At 42.0% G+C, this 16,280-nt stretch overlaps 1 protein-coding gene across 2 annotated transcripts in view; it reads left to right on the top strand.

The window, feature by feature from the left end:
* Positions 1 to 16,280, top strand: part of NOL8 (nucleolar protein 8) — a 44,013-nt gene that overhangs the window by 14,910 nt on the left and 12,823 nt on the right. For both annotated transcript variants that reach the window (XM_066368365.1, XM_066368364.1), the window contains exons 8-13: positions 601 to 714; positions 1,739 to 1,861; positions 2,124 to 2,214; positions 7,158 to 7,296; positions 8,760 to 8,837; positions 15,482 to 15,738. In XM_066368365.1, the coding sequence (XP_066224462.1) occupies positions 601 to 714; positions 1,739 to 1,861; positions 2,124 to 2,214; positions 7,158 to 7,296; positions 8,760 to 8,837; positions 15,482 to 15,738 (802 nt within the window). The remainder of the gene's footprint in view (positions 1 to 600; positions 715 to 1,738; positions 1,862 to 2,123; positions 2,215 to 7,157; positions 7,297 to 8,759; positions 8,838 to 15,481; positions 15,739 to 16,280) is intronic.

Raw genomic sequence — 16,280 nt, 5'->3', positions numbered from 1 at the left:
TAAATCAGGATACATATATTCAAAGATAACATGGACTTTATTCTTAATGCTGTGAAAAGACTGATGAGCTTGAAACAAAGGAGTGAAGATTAGTTGTGTCTGTATTGGAACTGGATTGGCAAACTACGGCTCGCAGGTTAGGCTGCCCACAGTCTGTTGGTACATCCTCCAAGCTAAGAATGGTTTTTACATTTTTAAAGAATTTTTTTTAAAAAACAATACAGGACCAAGACTGGAAAGCCTAAAATAGTTACTTTCTGTCCCTCTACAGAAAAGTTTGCCAAGCTTTGTTTGGGAAAGATTGTTCAGGTTGTGATGAACAAAACATCGAATGGGGCAGGTCTAGAACCAGGGACAGCTTTTGGGAGGTCATGAGCCAGAACCAAGGCAGGAACAGTGGGAAGAAGGTCTATCTGATGGGACTTGGTGGTCAAGTGGATATGGAAAGAGAAGTCATAACTCTGTCTTGGGAAAGTAAGTGAATGAAGGCATTCACCAGATTTAAAAAAAAAAAAAAAAAAAGATGGGAGATGGGAAGTAGATTTAGCAGGAAGTAGAAATGAGGAGATTAAGATGTAATGCCTTTGATGAATGCTCTAGGATGGGCATCCAGAGAACAAGCCAACGCACATCATCTTTGGATCTGACAGTGAAAGTGAGACAGAGGAGACATCCACTTGGGAACAAAGCCATCTGGTAGAGAAACCAGTAAAAGTAAGAAGTTCAGGGTGTCTTTGTGGGCACTCCGCTATTTCTTCACATCCATTTCTGCCATTTGCATACCAACACCTGCACACAACTGCCAGACTCAACATAAAATCTTCCGGGAGGCCTGACCAGTGGTGGTGCAGGGGATAAAGTGTTGACCCAGAATGCTGAGGTCACTGGTTCGAATCCCTGAGGTCGCAGCCTCTGAATGCAGGTTTGTCAGCACAGGGTCACTGGTTCAAGTGATAGTTCATCCACACGATCCCAAAAACTTGCCAGCTTGATCCCAAAGTTTGCTGACTTAAACACAGGGACACTCTCTAGGCCCTTGTCAGGGCATGTACAGGAAGCAATCAATGCACAACTAAAGTGAAAGCAACTAAGAGTTGATGCTTTTCACACTCTCCCTTCCTTCCTCTCTTTCTCTCTCAAAAAAAAAAAAAAAAAACCTCCAGGAGCCACACAATGATAATGGGGGCTCCCCTAGTCCACCACACACAGAATATAGGGACCTTGGAAACTTTTTTTATTAAGATCTTACTAATTTTAGAGAGAGAAAAGAGAAATGCGGGAGGGAAGAATAGGAAGCACCAGTGCACAGTTGCTTCTTGTATGTGCCTTGACTGGGCAAGGCCGGGGTTTCAGACCACTGACCTAAGGGTGCCAGGTCGACACTCTGTCCATTGCACCACCACAAGTATGACAGGACTGTTGGAGATTTGCTCCCACATGAACTTCGCTTCACATCTGCACAGTGACATCAATATTAGTGAAACCCTGTAGAAATTGTTTCACATCTATAACAACTGTCCTTTTCCCTTTCCCCATTTGGGCTGCATCGGGAGCCTCTGTGCTAGTGGCCTGAACGGCCAAGTAGATATCACTAAATCAGGAGTTTCCATTCTAACACTTTCCTGGGAGATGCATCTGAGTTGTTGGTTCTTAAATGTGAGGGGGAAGATTACATAATGAAGAAAACACTGATTGCCTCAGTTTTTAATAAACATTTCTGTTTTCCTTTCTGTAACAGGAGTTCTTAGGTAGAACATCTGGGAAGCTATTTGACAGCAGTGATGATGAAGAATCTGATTCTGGAGATGACAGTAAAAGATTCAGAATTAAACCTCAGTTTGAGGGTAGAGCTGGAAAAAAGGTTAGTAAAGACGGAAAATGCTAAAACTTACAACATGTTCTTATTTTTTGACATAGTTCTGAAATGTAGGTAAAAGCACTCCAATGTTTAACTGTTTATTTTGGGAGTGAATCTTCCATGACCCATTCTGACTGGTTCCTGGGTAGGTGAGGTCATGTAAACATTAATTGGAATTTGAGGGAGGGGGCAGTTGGCAGGTCTTCTGTAGAAGTGATTTCTTGGGACTATGGCTTTCAATTTTGTGTGTGTTTTGTCTTTGTAGCTTATGGATTTGCAGTCGCACTTTGGCACTGATGAAAGATTTCGCATGGACTCTCGATTTCTAGAAAGTGACAGTGAAGAGGAACAAGAAGGTAAATGCCTCTGCCTGACCTGTGGTGGCACAGTGGATAAAGTGTCGACCTGGAACGCTGAGGTTGCCGGTTCAAATCCCTAGGCTTACCTGGTCAAGGCACATATGGGAGTTGATGCTTCCTGCTCCTCCCCCCCTGCTCTCTGTCTCCCTTCTCTAAAATGAATAAATAAATTTTAAAAAATTAAATTAAAATAAAATTTAAAAAAAGAAAGTAAATGCCTCATTGTCCTAGCAGTCCTGATGACTAAGAAGTCATCTAGTCTAGCTCTTTTGCTTAACACATGGCGAAAATGTGCACCCCAAGACATTGAATTGTGAAGCTTATAGTCCAGTGCTTAGCATACTTAGTACTCCTTGAGTTTATTTGTACATATTAATTTATTTAGACACTTTAAATTACTTGAGGTCTCCAGAAAATACAGGAATAGCTCACATCCACCAGAGTCACCATCTTCCTCTGTCTCATCTTTAGTATTGAAGAAAAAGACAGGTCCCGCCTGACCAGGCGGTGATGCAGTGGATAGAGTGTCGGACTGGGGTGCAGAGGACCCGGGTTCAAGACCCCGAGGTCGCCAGCTTGAGTGCGGGTTCATCTGGTTTGAGCAAAAGCCCACCAGCTTGAACCCAAGGTCGCTGGTCCAGCAAGGGGTTACTCGGTCTGCTGAAGGCCCACGGTCAAGGCACATATGAGAAAGCAATCAATGAACAACTAAGGTGTTGCAACGTGCAATGAAAAACTGATGATTGATGCTTCTCATCTCTCTCCATTGCTGGCTGGCTGTCCCTGTGTATCTCTTTCTCTGACTCACTCTCTGTCTCTGTAAAAAATGAAGGAAGGAAGGAAGGGAGGGAGGGAGGGAGGGAGGGAGGGAGGGAGGGAGGAAGAGAGAAAGGGAGGAAGAGAGGGAGAGAGAGAAAGAGAAGGAAGGAAGGAGGAAGGAAGGGAGGGAGGGAGGAAGGGAGAGAGAGAGGAAGGGAGACAGAGAGGAAGGGAGACAGAGGAAGGGAGGGAGGAAGGAAGGGAGGGAGGGAGGGAGGGAGGGAGGGAGGGAGGATGGAAGGAAGAAAGGAAGGAAGGAAGGAAGGAAGGAAGGAAGGAAGGAAGGAAGGAAGGAAGGAAGGAAGGAAGGAAGGAAGGAAGGAAGGAAGGAAGGAAGGAAGGAAGGAAGGAAGGAAGGAAGGAAGGAAGGAAGGAAGGAAGGAAGGAAGGAAGGAAGGAAGGAAGGAAGGAAGGAAGGAAGGAAGGAAGGAAGGAAGGAAGGAAGGAAGGAAAGGGAGGGAGGGAGGGAGGGAGGGAGGGAGGGAGGGAGGGAGGGAGGGAGGGGAAAGAGAAAGAGACAGGTCCCTATTTGACAGTAGCTTGGGAGGTCCAGGTGAGGCCATGGAAGACAGTGAAGTCACACTTGGCTTTGTGAAAGAGAGTATTCATCCCTCCTCCTGTGTGATTGCTGGGTCAGATATTTAAAAACTAATGTACTGTTGAATGCCATTCTACTTGACTTCATCCTTATTTGGGTATATCTAACACTAATGGTGTTATCAGAAGCATCCAAGTTCTATACATTTTTACTTCCTTTAGTGTTTTTTAAGAATTCAGGATTTTTTTAAGTTATTCTTTATTGATTTTAGAGAGAGAGAGAGGAAGGAAGAAACAAAGAAGGAAACATCAATTTGTTGTTCCACTTATTTATGCATTCATTGATTGATTCTGGTATGTGCCCCGACCAGTGATTGAATCTACAACCTTGGTGAATTGGGATGATGCTCTAACCTACTGAGCTACCCGGCCAGGGCCTAGCAGTTTTCATAGCAGTGGTTCTAAACTTTCTGTACAAGACTTTCTACTTTTCAAGTGCACCCCTTGCTTCCCTCTGTGATCTCAGGACTTCTTTCCTTATACCTTTTCTTTTTCTCTCTATCCTGAGTTCATCTAATGTGCCTCTCAATCCCCCCATTCATACATCCTGTTAGCCCCTTTCTCACATATATCTTCATCCTTCCCCTTTCTTCTAGCTCCTTTCCTTTATGCACTGGAAGGCCTTATTGGTCCAACAAGCCATTTTTTCTTTCCTGACAGTTTTCAAGTATCACTCCCTTCTTTTAAGTTCTAAACTTAAAAAAACAACAAAACCCTACAACTAATTTAGAACCAGTTGACTGTTAAATATACAATCTCTGATTTAGTTACTTCTTTGAGATGATTATTATGTGTATTGTGCATTTCTAGAAACCAGTGTTCAAAGAGTAAATTCTCCAGGTCCACACCAACTTAAGTTTCAGAGCTTTCACTCAGAATCCCATGTTGAAAACAGGAATGGGCAGGCTAGTCCCTGGGAAAAGCCTACATTTAGAAGCTTCATATAGAGGTTACTTTCTTAACTTCTGCCATTTTGGTCTGTTTTTACAGCTCTTTTAGTATGTGTTCCCTCAAGACTGAATAACCAGTTCACCAAATGTAGTGGCGTTTACTCCAGCGTCACCCTCCTCTCCTGCCTGTAGCTTTTGTCACGTTGACCATCCTTTCTTGAAATGTTCTCTTCCCTTTGCTTTCATTATACCATAACTTCCTGGTTTTCATCCTATTTTCTTGGTTCCTAATGTTCCTTTTGCCTCCAGATATAAACTCTACCTAACGTTCTGTAAGTCCTGTTGCTTTAGCCTTCTCTCATACATGAGAAATACCCGAATTTGGGCCATCTTTGACTGTTGTGCTGAATCCCATCCATTCTTTTCTCAGTGCCTGATAGATATTTCTCACAGGTACTCCTGGCCTGTGTTAAAAGTCAAGTCTCAACTTTAATTTCTTTCTCTCTCAACTCCTCCAGACCTAGCTGTTTCTGTTGATGGCACTTCCATTCTTAAGGCACTCAGACGTAGAACGTCTATCTTTTGGGGTTTTTTCTTCCCTACTTTGATGCTCAGTTTTTTGTGAATTGCAAGGACTGTCTTGCAAGAAAGCAGCACAGCCAGTGAACAAACACCTTGAGCCCTTTGCATTCTACTTCCTAGTGCTCATTAGGTTGAAATTGAAATTGCCGTTTTCAAAGGCAAAGGTTGTTGAATGTTACTAGTTTCATGTGGTTCAATCTAATGCAATGTAAAACTCTTGTATTTTTCAAAATATATATGTTCATTTTGTTTTTCTACGCCTGCTGTGCTCTCCTCTCATCATTTTATCTTTCCTCCTTACAATCCATCTTGTTTATAAAGCATTTTTTGATTCATTTGAACCTAATCTATACCAGTGTTTTTTCAACCGCCGGTCTGTGGACCAGTGCTGGCCTGCCAGAAATTTTGTGCCAGTCTGCAATAGAGTTAACCTCCCTCATGTCGTATGAAGATTAGAGAGTCTATAATCATTATGTCAGTTGAAAAACACTGATCTCTACCTCCTTTGAACCCTTAGAAACTTGGGGGCATCTCTGAAGAGAACTTTTTCAGATCTGTATTTTGTTAAAATTTCTGTTTCTTGGTTTATATCCTGTGAAAGTTTGAAAGAGGTCTTCAAGGCTTAGACTTCTTTTGTATTTCTTTCTTTTTTTTTTTTTTTTTTTTTTTGCATTTTTCCGAAGCTGGAAACGGGGAGGCAGTCAGACAGACTCCTGCATGCGCCCGACCGGGATCCACCCGGCACGCCCACCAGGGGGCAATGCTCTGCCCCTCTGGGGTGTCGCTCTGTTGCATCCAGAGCCATTCTAGCACCTGAGGCAGAGGCCACAGAGCCATCCTCAGCGCCCGGGCCATCTTTGCTCCAGTGGAGCCTCGGCTGCGGGAGGGGTTAGAGAGAGAGAGAGAGAAAGGAGGGGGAGGGATGGAGAAGCAGATGGGCGCTTCTCCCGTGTGCCCTGGCCGGGAATCGAACCTGGGACTCCTACACGCCAGGTCGATGCTCTACCACTGAGCCAACCGGCCAGGGCGACTTCTTTTGTATTTCTATCTGTATTCCAAACTAGCTGTTTAACTTTCATCCCTGCTATTTGTCTTTTTCTAGTAGTTGAGGAGAACAGCTTACGGACTTCCATGATGCCCTGTGCATAGAGGCCTGTAGCTCTCTTCCCCCAATATTTATTGCTGCATTAAAGGCTGAAGCAGCTGTCTACTAGTATACATTAAGAGTCAGTAAAATTATTGCCCTGGCCGGTTGGCTCAGCGGTAGAGCGTCGGCCTAGCGTGCGGAGGACCCGGGTTCGATTCCCGGCCAGGGCACATAGGAGAAGCGCCCATTTGCTTCTCCACCCCTCCGCCGCGCCTTCCTCTCTGTCTCTCTCTTCCCCTCCCGCAGCCGAGGCTCCATTGGAGCAAAGATGGCCCGGGCGCTGGGGATGGCTTTGTGGCCTCTGCCTCAGGCGCTAGAGTGGCTCTGGTCGCAATATGGCGACGCCCCGGAGGGGCAGAGCATCGCCCCCTGGTGGGCAGAGCGTCGCCCCTGGTGGGCGTGCCGGGTGGATCCCAGTCGGGCGCATGCGGGAGTCTGTCTGACTGTCTCTCCCTGTTTCCAGCTTCAGAAAAATGAAAAAAAAAAAAAAAGAAAAAAAAAAAGAGTCAGTAAAATTATCATCTTTTACATGGATATTTATATGTAATTTATATTATATTTTTAGAATGTTAATAAACTCAATCTGGAATAAGTTCAGTTTTGTAGTTGATATCTTTCTCTACATATTTGTCTGTCTTTACCTTAAAAACTGTTACACTTGACAACAATAACCATTAAATCCAGATTTGATTTTTATAATTACAAATAAAAATGAGACTTTTTGTTTGCTGGTCTTGCAACCTTTGGGTACTGTGACATTGAGGATCTTGGGGATAGGGAGATTAGCAAAATGAGGTTTAACTTTTTCTGTCTTAATGTGTTTAGGTGATTGATAAATATTAGAAAATTGAGATTTCTCAAGTTTTATTTGCCAAGGGAATACTAATTATCTTTTTCTTTCTAAGAGGTAAATGAAAAGAAAACTACTGAGAAAGAAGAGCTGGCTGCAGAAAAGTTGAAAGCCCTGAATATAGTACAGAGTATTTTGCACAGCAACTCAAGCAATTCTACAAGCAAAGGACCAGTAGCTGCTAAGAAATTTAAGTATGATTTACGTCCTATCCCATTCCACCTTATCTTCCTTTGGCATAAATGCCTACTTGAACTCATTTTAAACTTGCCAAGGCTGGTAGCAGCAGTATGTATCAGAACCTTAAAATATACCTACCTTTGGCCCTGGCCGGTTGGCTCAGTGGTAGAGTGTCGGCCTGGCATGCAGGAGTCCCGGGTTTGATTCCCGACCAGGGCACACAGGAGAAGCGCCCATCTGCTTCTCCACCCCTCCCCCTCTCCTTCCTCTCTGTCTCTCTCTTCCCCTCCCACAGCCTAGGCTCCATTGGAGCAAAGTTGGCCCAGGCGCTGAGGATGGCTCTGTGGCCTCTGCCTCGGGCACTAGAATGGCTCTGGATGCAACAGAGCAGCATCCCAGATAGGCAGAGCATCGCCCCCTGGTGGGCATGCCGGGTGGATCCCAGTGGGGCGCATATGGGAGTCTGTCTGCCTCCCCATTTCCAACTTCAGAAAAATACAAACAAACAAACAAAATATACCTACCTTTAACCCAGTGATTCGATTTCAACAAACTAATCTTAAAAGTATTTTTTTTTTTTTCTTTTTCCTTCCAAGTAAGAGGGAGGAAGATAGACAGACTTCCCATGTGCCCAGCTGGGATTCACCCAACAACTCTAATCTGGGGCCAATGTTCGGGCCATCTTGGGCCATGCTTGCAACTGGGCTATTTTTAGCACCAGAGGCAGAGGATCCATAGAGCTGTCCTCAGGACTTGGAGCCAATGCGCTCTAACCAATCAAGCCATGGCCGTGAGAAAGAAAGAGAAAGAGAGAGAAGAGGAAGGGGGAGGTATAGAGAAGCAGATGTTCATTTCTCCTGTGTGTCCTAACTGGGACTCGGACCTGGGGCATCCACATGCCAGACTGTCGCCCTACCACTGAGCCAACCGTCCAGGGCCAGTATTTCTGTGTTTATATTCTTAGATAACATAGCAACATTGCTTCCAGTAGGGAAACAATAGGACAGTGGTTTAAATGTTATATGTATAACTTTATTATGGAAAATTTTAACATGTAAAATATTAAACATGTAATATATTAAAAAATTAAACATGTAGTATAAACTAGTGTAATGAATGCAACCACTGTACACCAGATTCTACAGTCACCAGCATGTAACCAGTTTTCTTTTCTGCATTTTCACTCACTTCCCCCCACTTTACCTACTGAAATATTTCATGCAATCCCAATAGTATATCATTTTATCTGTGTATATTTTGGTATGTTTAAAATAACTCAATATTAACATAAAGATCCAAGGAAACTCAAAACTGGATAATTTCAAATATTTCAAATGAGATTTTCTTTGATATTGAGTAGCTTTGTCTTGCTCAAAAATTGGAATGGCTCTGGTGTTGAACTATAATTTCCTATTAACTTTTTGCATTAGTGTTCTGATTTTTCTCTTGCAATGTCTCATTTCTTTTTTTTAATTAGGGACATCATACACTATGATCCAACAAGGCATGATCATGCAACTTATGAAAAAAAGAATGATGATACACCAAAAGAAAGGTAAATCAAGCTCCTTCTTTTAGTAGCAGCATGATTATACGAATTAATCTCAATTTAGACAATGAGAAAAGTAGATAGTAACCAGTATTCCATCCATTGATCTCCACTGCATTTAGTTTAAGACCAGGGGGTTAGAGTAGACTTATGGATGTGGTGGAGAGAGCCTACCTTTGACAAAGGAATCTGATATGTGTGAATGATAATGTATGTATTCCTACTCTGGTATGCTTCCTCCTCTATATTTTAGTTTCTTATGGTTGCTGTAACAGATGATCATAAACTTGGTAGCTTAAAACCACAAAAATTGTGCTAGGAGTCTGAAATCAAATCAGTCGAAAGGGCTATGTTCCTTTGCAAAATTCAAGGTAAAAATCTGTTTCACGTCTCTGTCTTAGCTTCAGGTGACTGCCCAGCAATCCATGGTATTCCTTGGTATGTGGCTACATTACTTCAAGCTTTCCCTCCCATCTTCACATGGCTTCCTCCTCTTTTCTACATGTATGTCATCACTGTGTCTGTTGATGCTGTAGTTGCATTTAGGGCCTGCCTGGATAACCCTGGGTAATCTCTTTGTTACAAGGTCCTTCACTGACTCTACAAACACCCTTTTTCCAAATAAGGTAATATTCACAGGGCATGCACTTATCTTTTGGGAGGTAGCCATTCAATCCACTACTCTAGTGTGGTAGAAGCGTCTTATTTCCTATAGATGTGCTGTCAGTTAGAAAACTCTATCAGATCTATGAAGCAAACAGTAACTTTACCTAGCTTCTTTCACTTTTGCCTGAACTGTGGTGCTGCAATGGATATAGCATCAACCTGGAATACTGAGGTTTTTGTTTCAAAACCCAGGGCTTGCCTCTCAAGGCACGTATGGGAGTTGATGCTTCCTGCTCCTCACCCCTTCTCTCTCTCTCTCTCTCTCTCTCTCTCTCTCTCTCTCTCTCTCTCTCTCTCTCTCTCAAGTGAATAAATCTTAAAAATCTTTTTTTTTTTTTAAAATTCTTAATTTTTCTACTGTTACAGTAACTAAAGGCATGTAGATCCTGAATCAGGTCCTGGGACATTTGTAGGGAAACTGTTGAAAGTTTGAATTTAGTCAGTAGTAATGTAACGATGTTAGTTACTTAGTTTTGATAATTGTATCATAGTTATACAAGGTGCTACCATGAGAGGAAACTAGGTGAAGATTATTTGGGAATGCTGTACTTTATTTGCAACATTTTTGTAAATCTAAAATTAAAGTTTTTTTTTTAAAGTATCACATATCAGACCAAAATAAAACTAACATAAATATTCCTGCAATATATTTTTTTATGTTATTTAAGGTAATCCACGTTGATAATTTTTGTATGTAATTTAAAATATTCCACATTAGTACATAAATGAAGGATGTTTTATATAATATATTAGTTTTTATTTACATCTAAGGTGTATTTATTATCTATTGCTGCATGACAAATTGTCCAAAAATTAGCACCTTAAAACCACCAACATATATTATCTCAAAGTCTCTCTGAATCTAGAATTTGGGAGCAACTTTTTTAGGTAGTTCTGACCAGAGCTTTTCAAGAGGTTGCAGTGAGAATGTTGTCTGATGCTCAGAAACTTTAATTGTTCACATAGTAAGGCTTGTAAGGAGTTTAAAGATGGTGTCTCTCAGCAGTCTCAACAGAAGTCCACAGTAAAAAATGGCTGACCTCCAAATGATTTCTGGTGTGGCTTTTGCCTAATGGAATGAACTTCATGATTATTCACAGGAGACTCACAAATATTTTAAGAAAATTATATTAACAGAAACACCCGTAGCTTGGAATGGTAAGTAGAAAGCCATCTCACAATGAAGAGGCTTTCTGACTCCCCTATTTCTACAAGCACAAAGCAGGCTAAGGCACTCAGCTGCAAACATATGCTGCTGTTCCTGGAAAAAGAAGGACAACCCAAAAATCAGAGTGAAAAACTATGGAAAATTATTCTCAGATCCTTAGTTTTCTTTCTTTTTTAAAAAAATTGATTTTAGAGAAGGAGAGACGAAAGGAAGGAGAGAGAGAAGGAGAAAGAGAAACATTGATTTCATTGTTACTTATGCATTCATTGGTTGATTCTTGTATGTGCCCTGACTGGAGATCAAACCTGCATTGGGATGACACTAACCAACTGAGCTACCTGGCAAGGGCTTAAGCCCTTAATTCTAATAAAAGATCTTGCACCCTGGCTGGATGGCTCGCTTGGCTGGAGCATTGTCCTGCAATGCAGAGGTGGCTGGTTCAGTCCTTGGCCGGGGCACATACAGAAACAGATTGGTGCTTCTGTCTCCCCCTTACCCCTCTCCTTCTCTCTGGATTCAATAAAAATAAAAGATTTAAAAAAATAGAAAAAATAAAGACAAAAGAAAAAGGCAACAGAGAACATTTTTTAAAAAAAAAGATCTTGCAACATCTGGCTGTCTAGATTTCAGAGCACTTATGGACCAGTGAGTCCTCTGTGCCTCCTTTTTTCTCTGGTTGAGAAGTAGTGCTTACCCTGGTTAGTTTATGCTTGTCCCACCACCACATGTCCTCTATCAAAAAGGCTGCACTCAAGGTGCTGTACTCCACAACAGAGCCTGATGAAGCAGTGGCGCAGTGGATAGACTGTCAGACTGGGAAGCGGAGGACCCTGGTTCGAAACTGTGAGGTCACCAACTTGAGCGCAGGCTCACTGGCTTGAGCATAGGATCTTAGACATGATCCCATGGTTGTTGGCTTGAGCCCAAAGGTCTCTAGCTTGAAGCCCAAGGTCACAGGCTTGAGCAAGGGTCACTCACTCTGCTGTAGCCCCCGATCAAGGCACATATGAGAAGGCAATCAATGAACAACAACTGAGGTGCCTCTACGAAGAATTGATGCTTCTCATCTCTCTCCCTTCCTGTCTGTCTGTCTCTATCGTCTCTCTGTCTGACTCCCTGTCTGGCAAAAAAAACACCAGAAAACAGAAGCCTCCTCTGTACCTAGATCTGATTTGGAGGATGACATCCTGAACTTTGAACTCACACTGTAAAGAGCTGGGACTTCAGGGGAGTCTGGAGAGAGAGTGAAAATATTCTGAATAGAAACAATTTGTGGGCTCTGGCCGGTTAGCTCAGTTGGTTAAGAGCATCATCCCAAAATAACAAGGTTGCAGGTCTGATCCCTGGTCAGAGAACACATGTGAAGCAACGAAAAATGCACAACTCTTTCTCTTCCCCTTCTCATCTCTCTCCCTTCCTCTCTGTCTCTCTAAAAATCATTAAAAATTAAGGCCTGGCTGGATAGCTCGGTTGGTGGGAACATCGTTCCAGAGCACAAAGGTTGTCAGTTTGATTCCCCAGTCAGGGCACATACAGGAACAGCTTGATGTTCCTGTCTCTCTCTCTCCCTGCTTCTCCAAAACAAAACAATAATAACAAATAAAAAATATCTGTGGTCAGAGGGTAGATTGTGGTAGTTTTAAATACACATGTCTACAAATTCCACAATACTCCCTTTAAGAGATGGCACTTAAACTCTCCATGAAATTATCAGTGACTTTGTTAAAGATAGTTAAGGCTGATGTGTGTCACTGTGTGATTTCTAAAACTATGCCATAAAATACACTATGGCTTTCTCCTCTCTCTCCTTTGGGCCACTTTCTTTAGGGGAAGTGCACTTAAGCTAATAGGAGGCAATCAGTATAATGACCTGGCGAACAACCATGTGAACGAGCCATCTTGGAAGCAGACCACGCAGCCTCAGTCAGACCTTCATAGACTCATGCTGTGTGTCATGTCTTAGCAAAGGATTTCGTTTTATATGCAGACTGGAGCATACAGACTTTTCCGGTAAGGGTCAGATAGTAAATGTATTGGGATTTGCAGGCTAGATGGTCTGCTGCAGTGATCCCACTCTGCCTCTGTGTCAAATGCATTCCAATAAAACTGAGTAGGACACTGACGTGTGTGTTATATATAACTTGTGAATGTCACAAAATCATCTTTTACTTTTTCCCAAACATTTTAAATTATAAAAATATACTTGCCCTGGCCGGATAATTCAGTTGGTTAGTGTCGTCTGGAAGTACAGAGGTTGCCAATTCAATCCTTGGTCAGGGCACACACAGAAACAGATCAATGTTCCTGTCTTTCTCTCCCTTCCTCTCACTAAAATCAATAAATAAAAAAATTTTTTTTAGTTCTTAACTTGTGGTGCCTACATATATAGGCATCAGCCTGAATTTGGCCTATTTGCCAACACCTGTCTTAGACCATATTTTTCTGAGAGTCTTAGATTGGATCTTTGCCTAGAAGCCAGTTACTAAATCTCATGTCATGTGTCTTCTGAAGATTCACAGTCATCAAATCATCTATTCGTTAGGTACATTTCCTACTTTCCCCATTAGTAATGGTGACAGTGTTGCTAAACTTTCTGTCACTACATAGCAAGGATCCTTGCATCCAGTTTCCAAGAGCATTCACCTCACTTTTCTGCAAGCCCTTACTGCAGCCTCCTCAATGGCCATGTAGTTTCTACTAACAGTTTCTTTAAGGCTCTTCAGGCTTTTGCTGACACCCACACTAACCTACCAATTTCTGCCCATTGCTTACACTCTGAAACCACACCTATATTTTAGGTTTGTGTTACAGCAGTACCCCACTTCTAGATCCCAAAATCTGGATCAATTATGTATTGATATATAAAAAATTGCCCTAAAACTTAACAGCTTGAAACCTCAAATAGTTATTTGAATTCCAGTTTCTTTATGTCAGGAATTTGGGAGTGCTTCACTAGGTAGTTCTGGCTCAGAGACTCTCCAGAGATTGCAGCAAAGATGTCAACTAGGGCTGCAGTCTATAAGGGCTTGAGATCTGCTCACAAGATGGCCGTCGGCAGGAAGCATCAGTTCCTTGCCTTGTAAGCCTGTCCACTTGGCTATTAAAGTGCCCTCAAAACATAGCAGATACTTCCCCTGAAACCGGTAAGCTAGAAAATAGAGCAGGGAGGAAACCAAAGAGCATTCTATGGCCCTGGTGTCAGTCACACACCATCACATTGCCTTGTTCTATTAGTTAAAGAGGTCAAGTTTAGCCCACACTCAAGGAGCAGAAGAATTCATCACACCTATTAGAGAAAAGCATCAGGATCTTTGGATGACTTTAAAACCACTACATCATGGCTCAATGATAATCACTTGGACCTGTCCAAACAAAGGACACCATTTTTTTTTTAAATAGAATTTGCTTTCAGAGAAGGCATAGCTGTCTTACATTGTGGCTAAGTTGTAAATTTAAAATTTTTTCACTGTGAGATAGTCTCCACCAATAAGATGATCATTTAGGACCGTGGTCCCCAACCCCCGGGCCACGGACCGGTAGCGGTCCTTGGGCCATTTGGTATCGGTCCGCAGAGAAAGAATAAATAACTTATATTATTTCTGTTTTATTTATATTTAAGTCTTGAACGATGTTTTATTTTTTTTAAATGACCAGATTCCCTCTGTTACATCCGTCTAAGACTCATTCTTGACGCTTGTCTGGGCACGTGATACATTTATCCGTCCCACCCTAAAGGCTGGTCCGTGAAAATCTTTTCCGACATTAAACCAGTCCGTGGCCCAAAAAAGGTTGGGGACCACTGATTTACGACATCTTGTTCACTTACTATTTAAGGTAATACAGTTAGAATTTTGGCCTGATAACTACTCTTACATGGATTCAACTCTAATATGAAAGGATTTTAATCTTTTATTGGCTAAAAACTTGATATTGGAAACTGCTGTATAACTTTTTATCTAAGATCAAAAAGAAAAGCACATTCCTAAATATAGAGCAGATTTATGGTAATATAAAATTTTCATTCCAAAACAAACTGGACTTAGCATATTTAACATTCATTCCTAAACAGAATTATAATTAAATCTTTTTATGCTAGTTTTGTAAAATTAATAATTTTAGAACCGAGAAAGGTCTTTAACATGTATGTTTAGCAGATGAGGAAACAGGTGTATTGTGGTTGTGCATTTTCTTACCGCTACTATCTTAGGTGTAGTTTCTGAATTGTAGTTTAAGAGGAAAAGAGATAGGGTATTTGCTACCTGGAGCTAAAAGCTTATTGGGGCCCTGGCCGGTTGGCTCAGCGGTAGAGCGTCGCCCTGGCGTGCGGGGGACCCGGGTTCGATTTCCGGCCAGGGCACATAGGAGAAGCGCCCATTTGCTTCTCCACCCCCCCCTTCCTCTGTCTCTCTCTTCCCCTCCCGCAGCCAAGGCTCCATTGGAGCAAAGATGGCCCGGGCGCTGGGGATGGCTCCTTGGCCTCTGCCCCAGGCGCTAGAGTGGCTCTGGTTGCGGCAGAGCAATGCCCCGGAGGGGCAGAGCATCGCCCCCTGGTGGGCGTGCCGGGTGGATCCCGGTCGGGTGCATGCGGGAGTCTGTCTGTCTCTCCCCGTTTCCAGCTTCAGAAAAATACAAAAAAACAAAAAAACAAAAGCTTATTGGTCAAGATTCTGCTATTGTGAGTAGAGTTTTATATATGTGGATCCTACTGGTTTTTGAAAGGATGGAATTAAGAGTTATCCATGTTATTTTCCTTTCTTGATTTCTGGAAATTGTCCAAAAAACTTTCATTGTGCTGCACATGTCTCTGTCAATGCAGTAAAGCAAAGCGAAAGAAAAAAAGGGAGGAAGCTGAGAAGCTACCTGTGGTGTCTAAAGAAATGTATTATAACATCGCTATGGATTTAAAGGAAATATTTCAAACTACAAAAGATGCCAATGAAAAGAAAGACGAGAACTGTGATGGAGAAGAAGCCAAGGAGATCCATGACCCTGCAGCTCTGCTTACCGGGGCTGAGCAGCCTAGCGGGTTCACCTTTTCCTTTTTTGATTCAGACACAAAAGATGTAAAACAAGGTACTTTTTTTTAAAACTATTTTATTCTGGGCAATCTAAACTTAATTGACTGAGTCTACATTAAATATACTGATTTAACATAAGCTGTAGAAAAAATTCTTTATTCACCTAGATACATAATATGAGGTTCGATATTACACAACCATGAATGCAGTTCCTAGAGTTGTGTTCAACAGCAAAACATTGTTTCTGCTTTAAGTGAGCAAACTTGTAGCCATGTGAGGGAAGGTAGAAAATAATGTGCAGCATCCCTTCTGTTGAGTAGACAAAAAATAGTCATAAAGAAGTATAGTATATCATATATTTAAATAGCTTCATATCTGAAATGCATTTGGAGAAGCCATGGCTTATGGAAAGCCAGTGCTATATGGTAGGGAAGTGAAAGAAATTAATAACCTTGGCTTTTTGCAGATGTGCTATTTTATCGGTATGCCAGTTGTTTCAAACTTTATCCTTGAAGATTTGGCAGAACCTAAAGAAAAGTACTAATACCAATGTATACAGTTTTGCATTCCACTTAGGAAGGTCCTCTAACAGCCAGT

This window comes from Saccopteryx leptura, chromosome 2 (genome assembly GCF_036850995.1).
Source record: "Saccopteryx leptura isolate mSacLep1 chromosome 2, mSacLep1_pri_phased_curated, whole genome shotgun sequence".
Classification (NCBI taxonomy): domain Eukaryota; kingdom Metazoa; phylum Chordata; class Mammalia; order Chiroptera; family Emballonuridae; genus Saccopteryx; species Saccopteryx leptura.
This window is presented reverse-complemented; position numbering and strand designations above follow the sequence as displayed.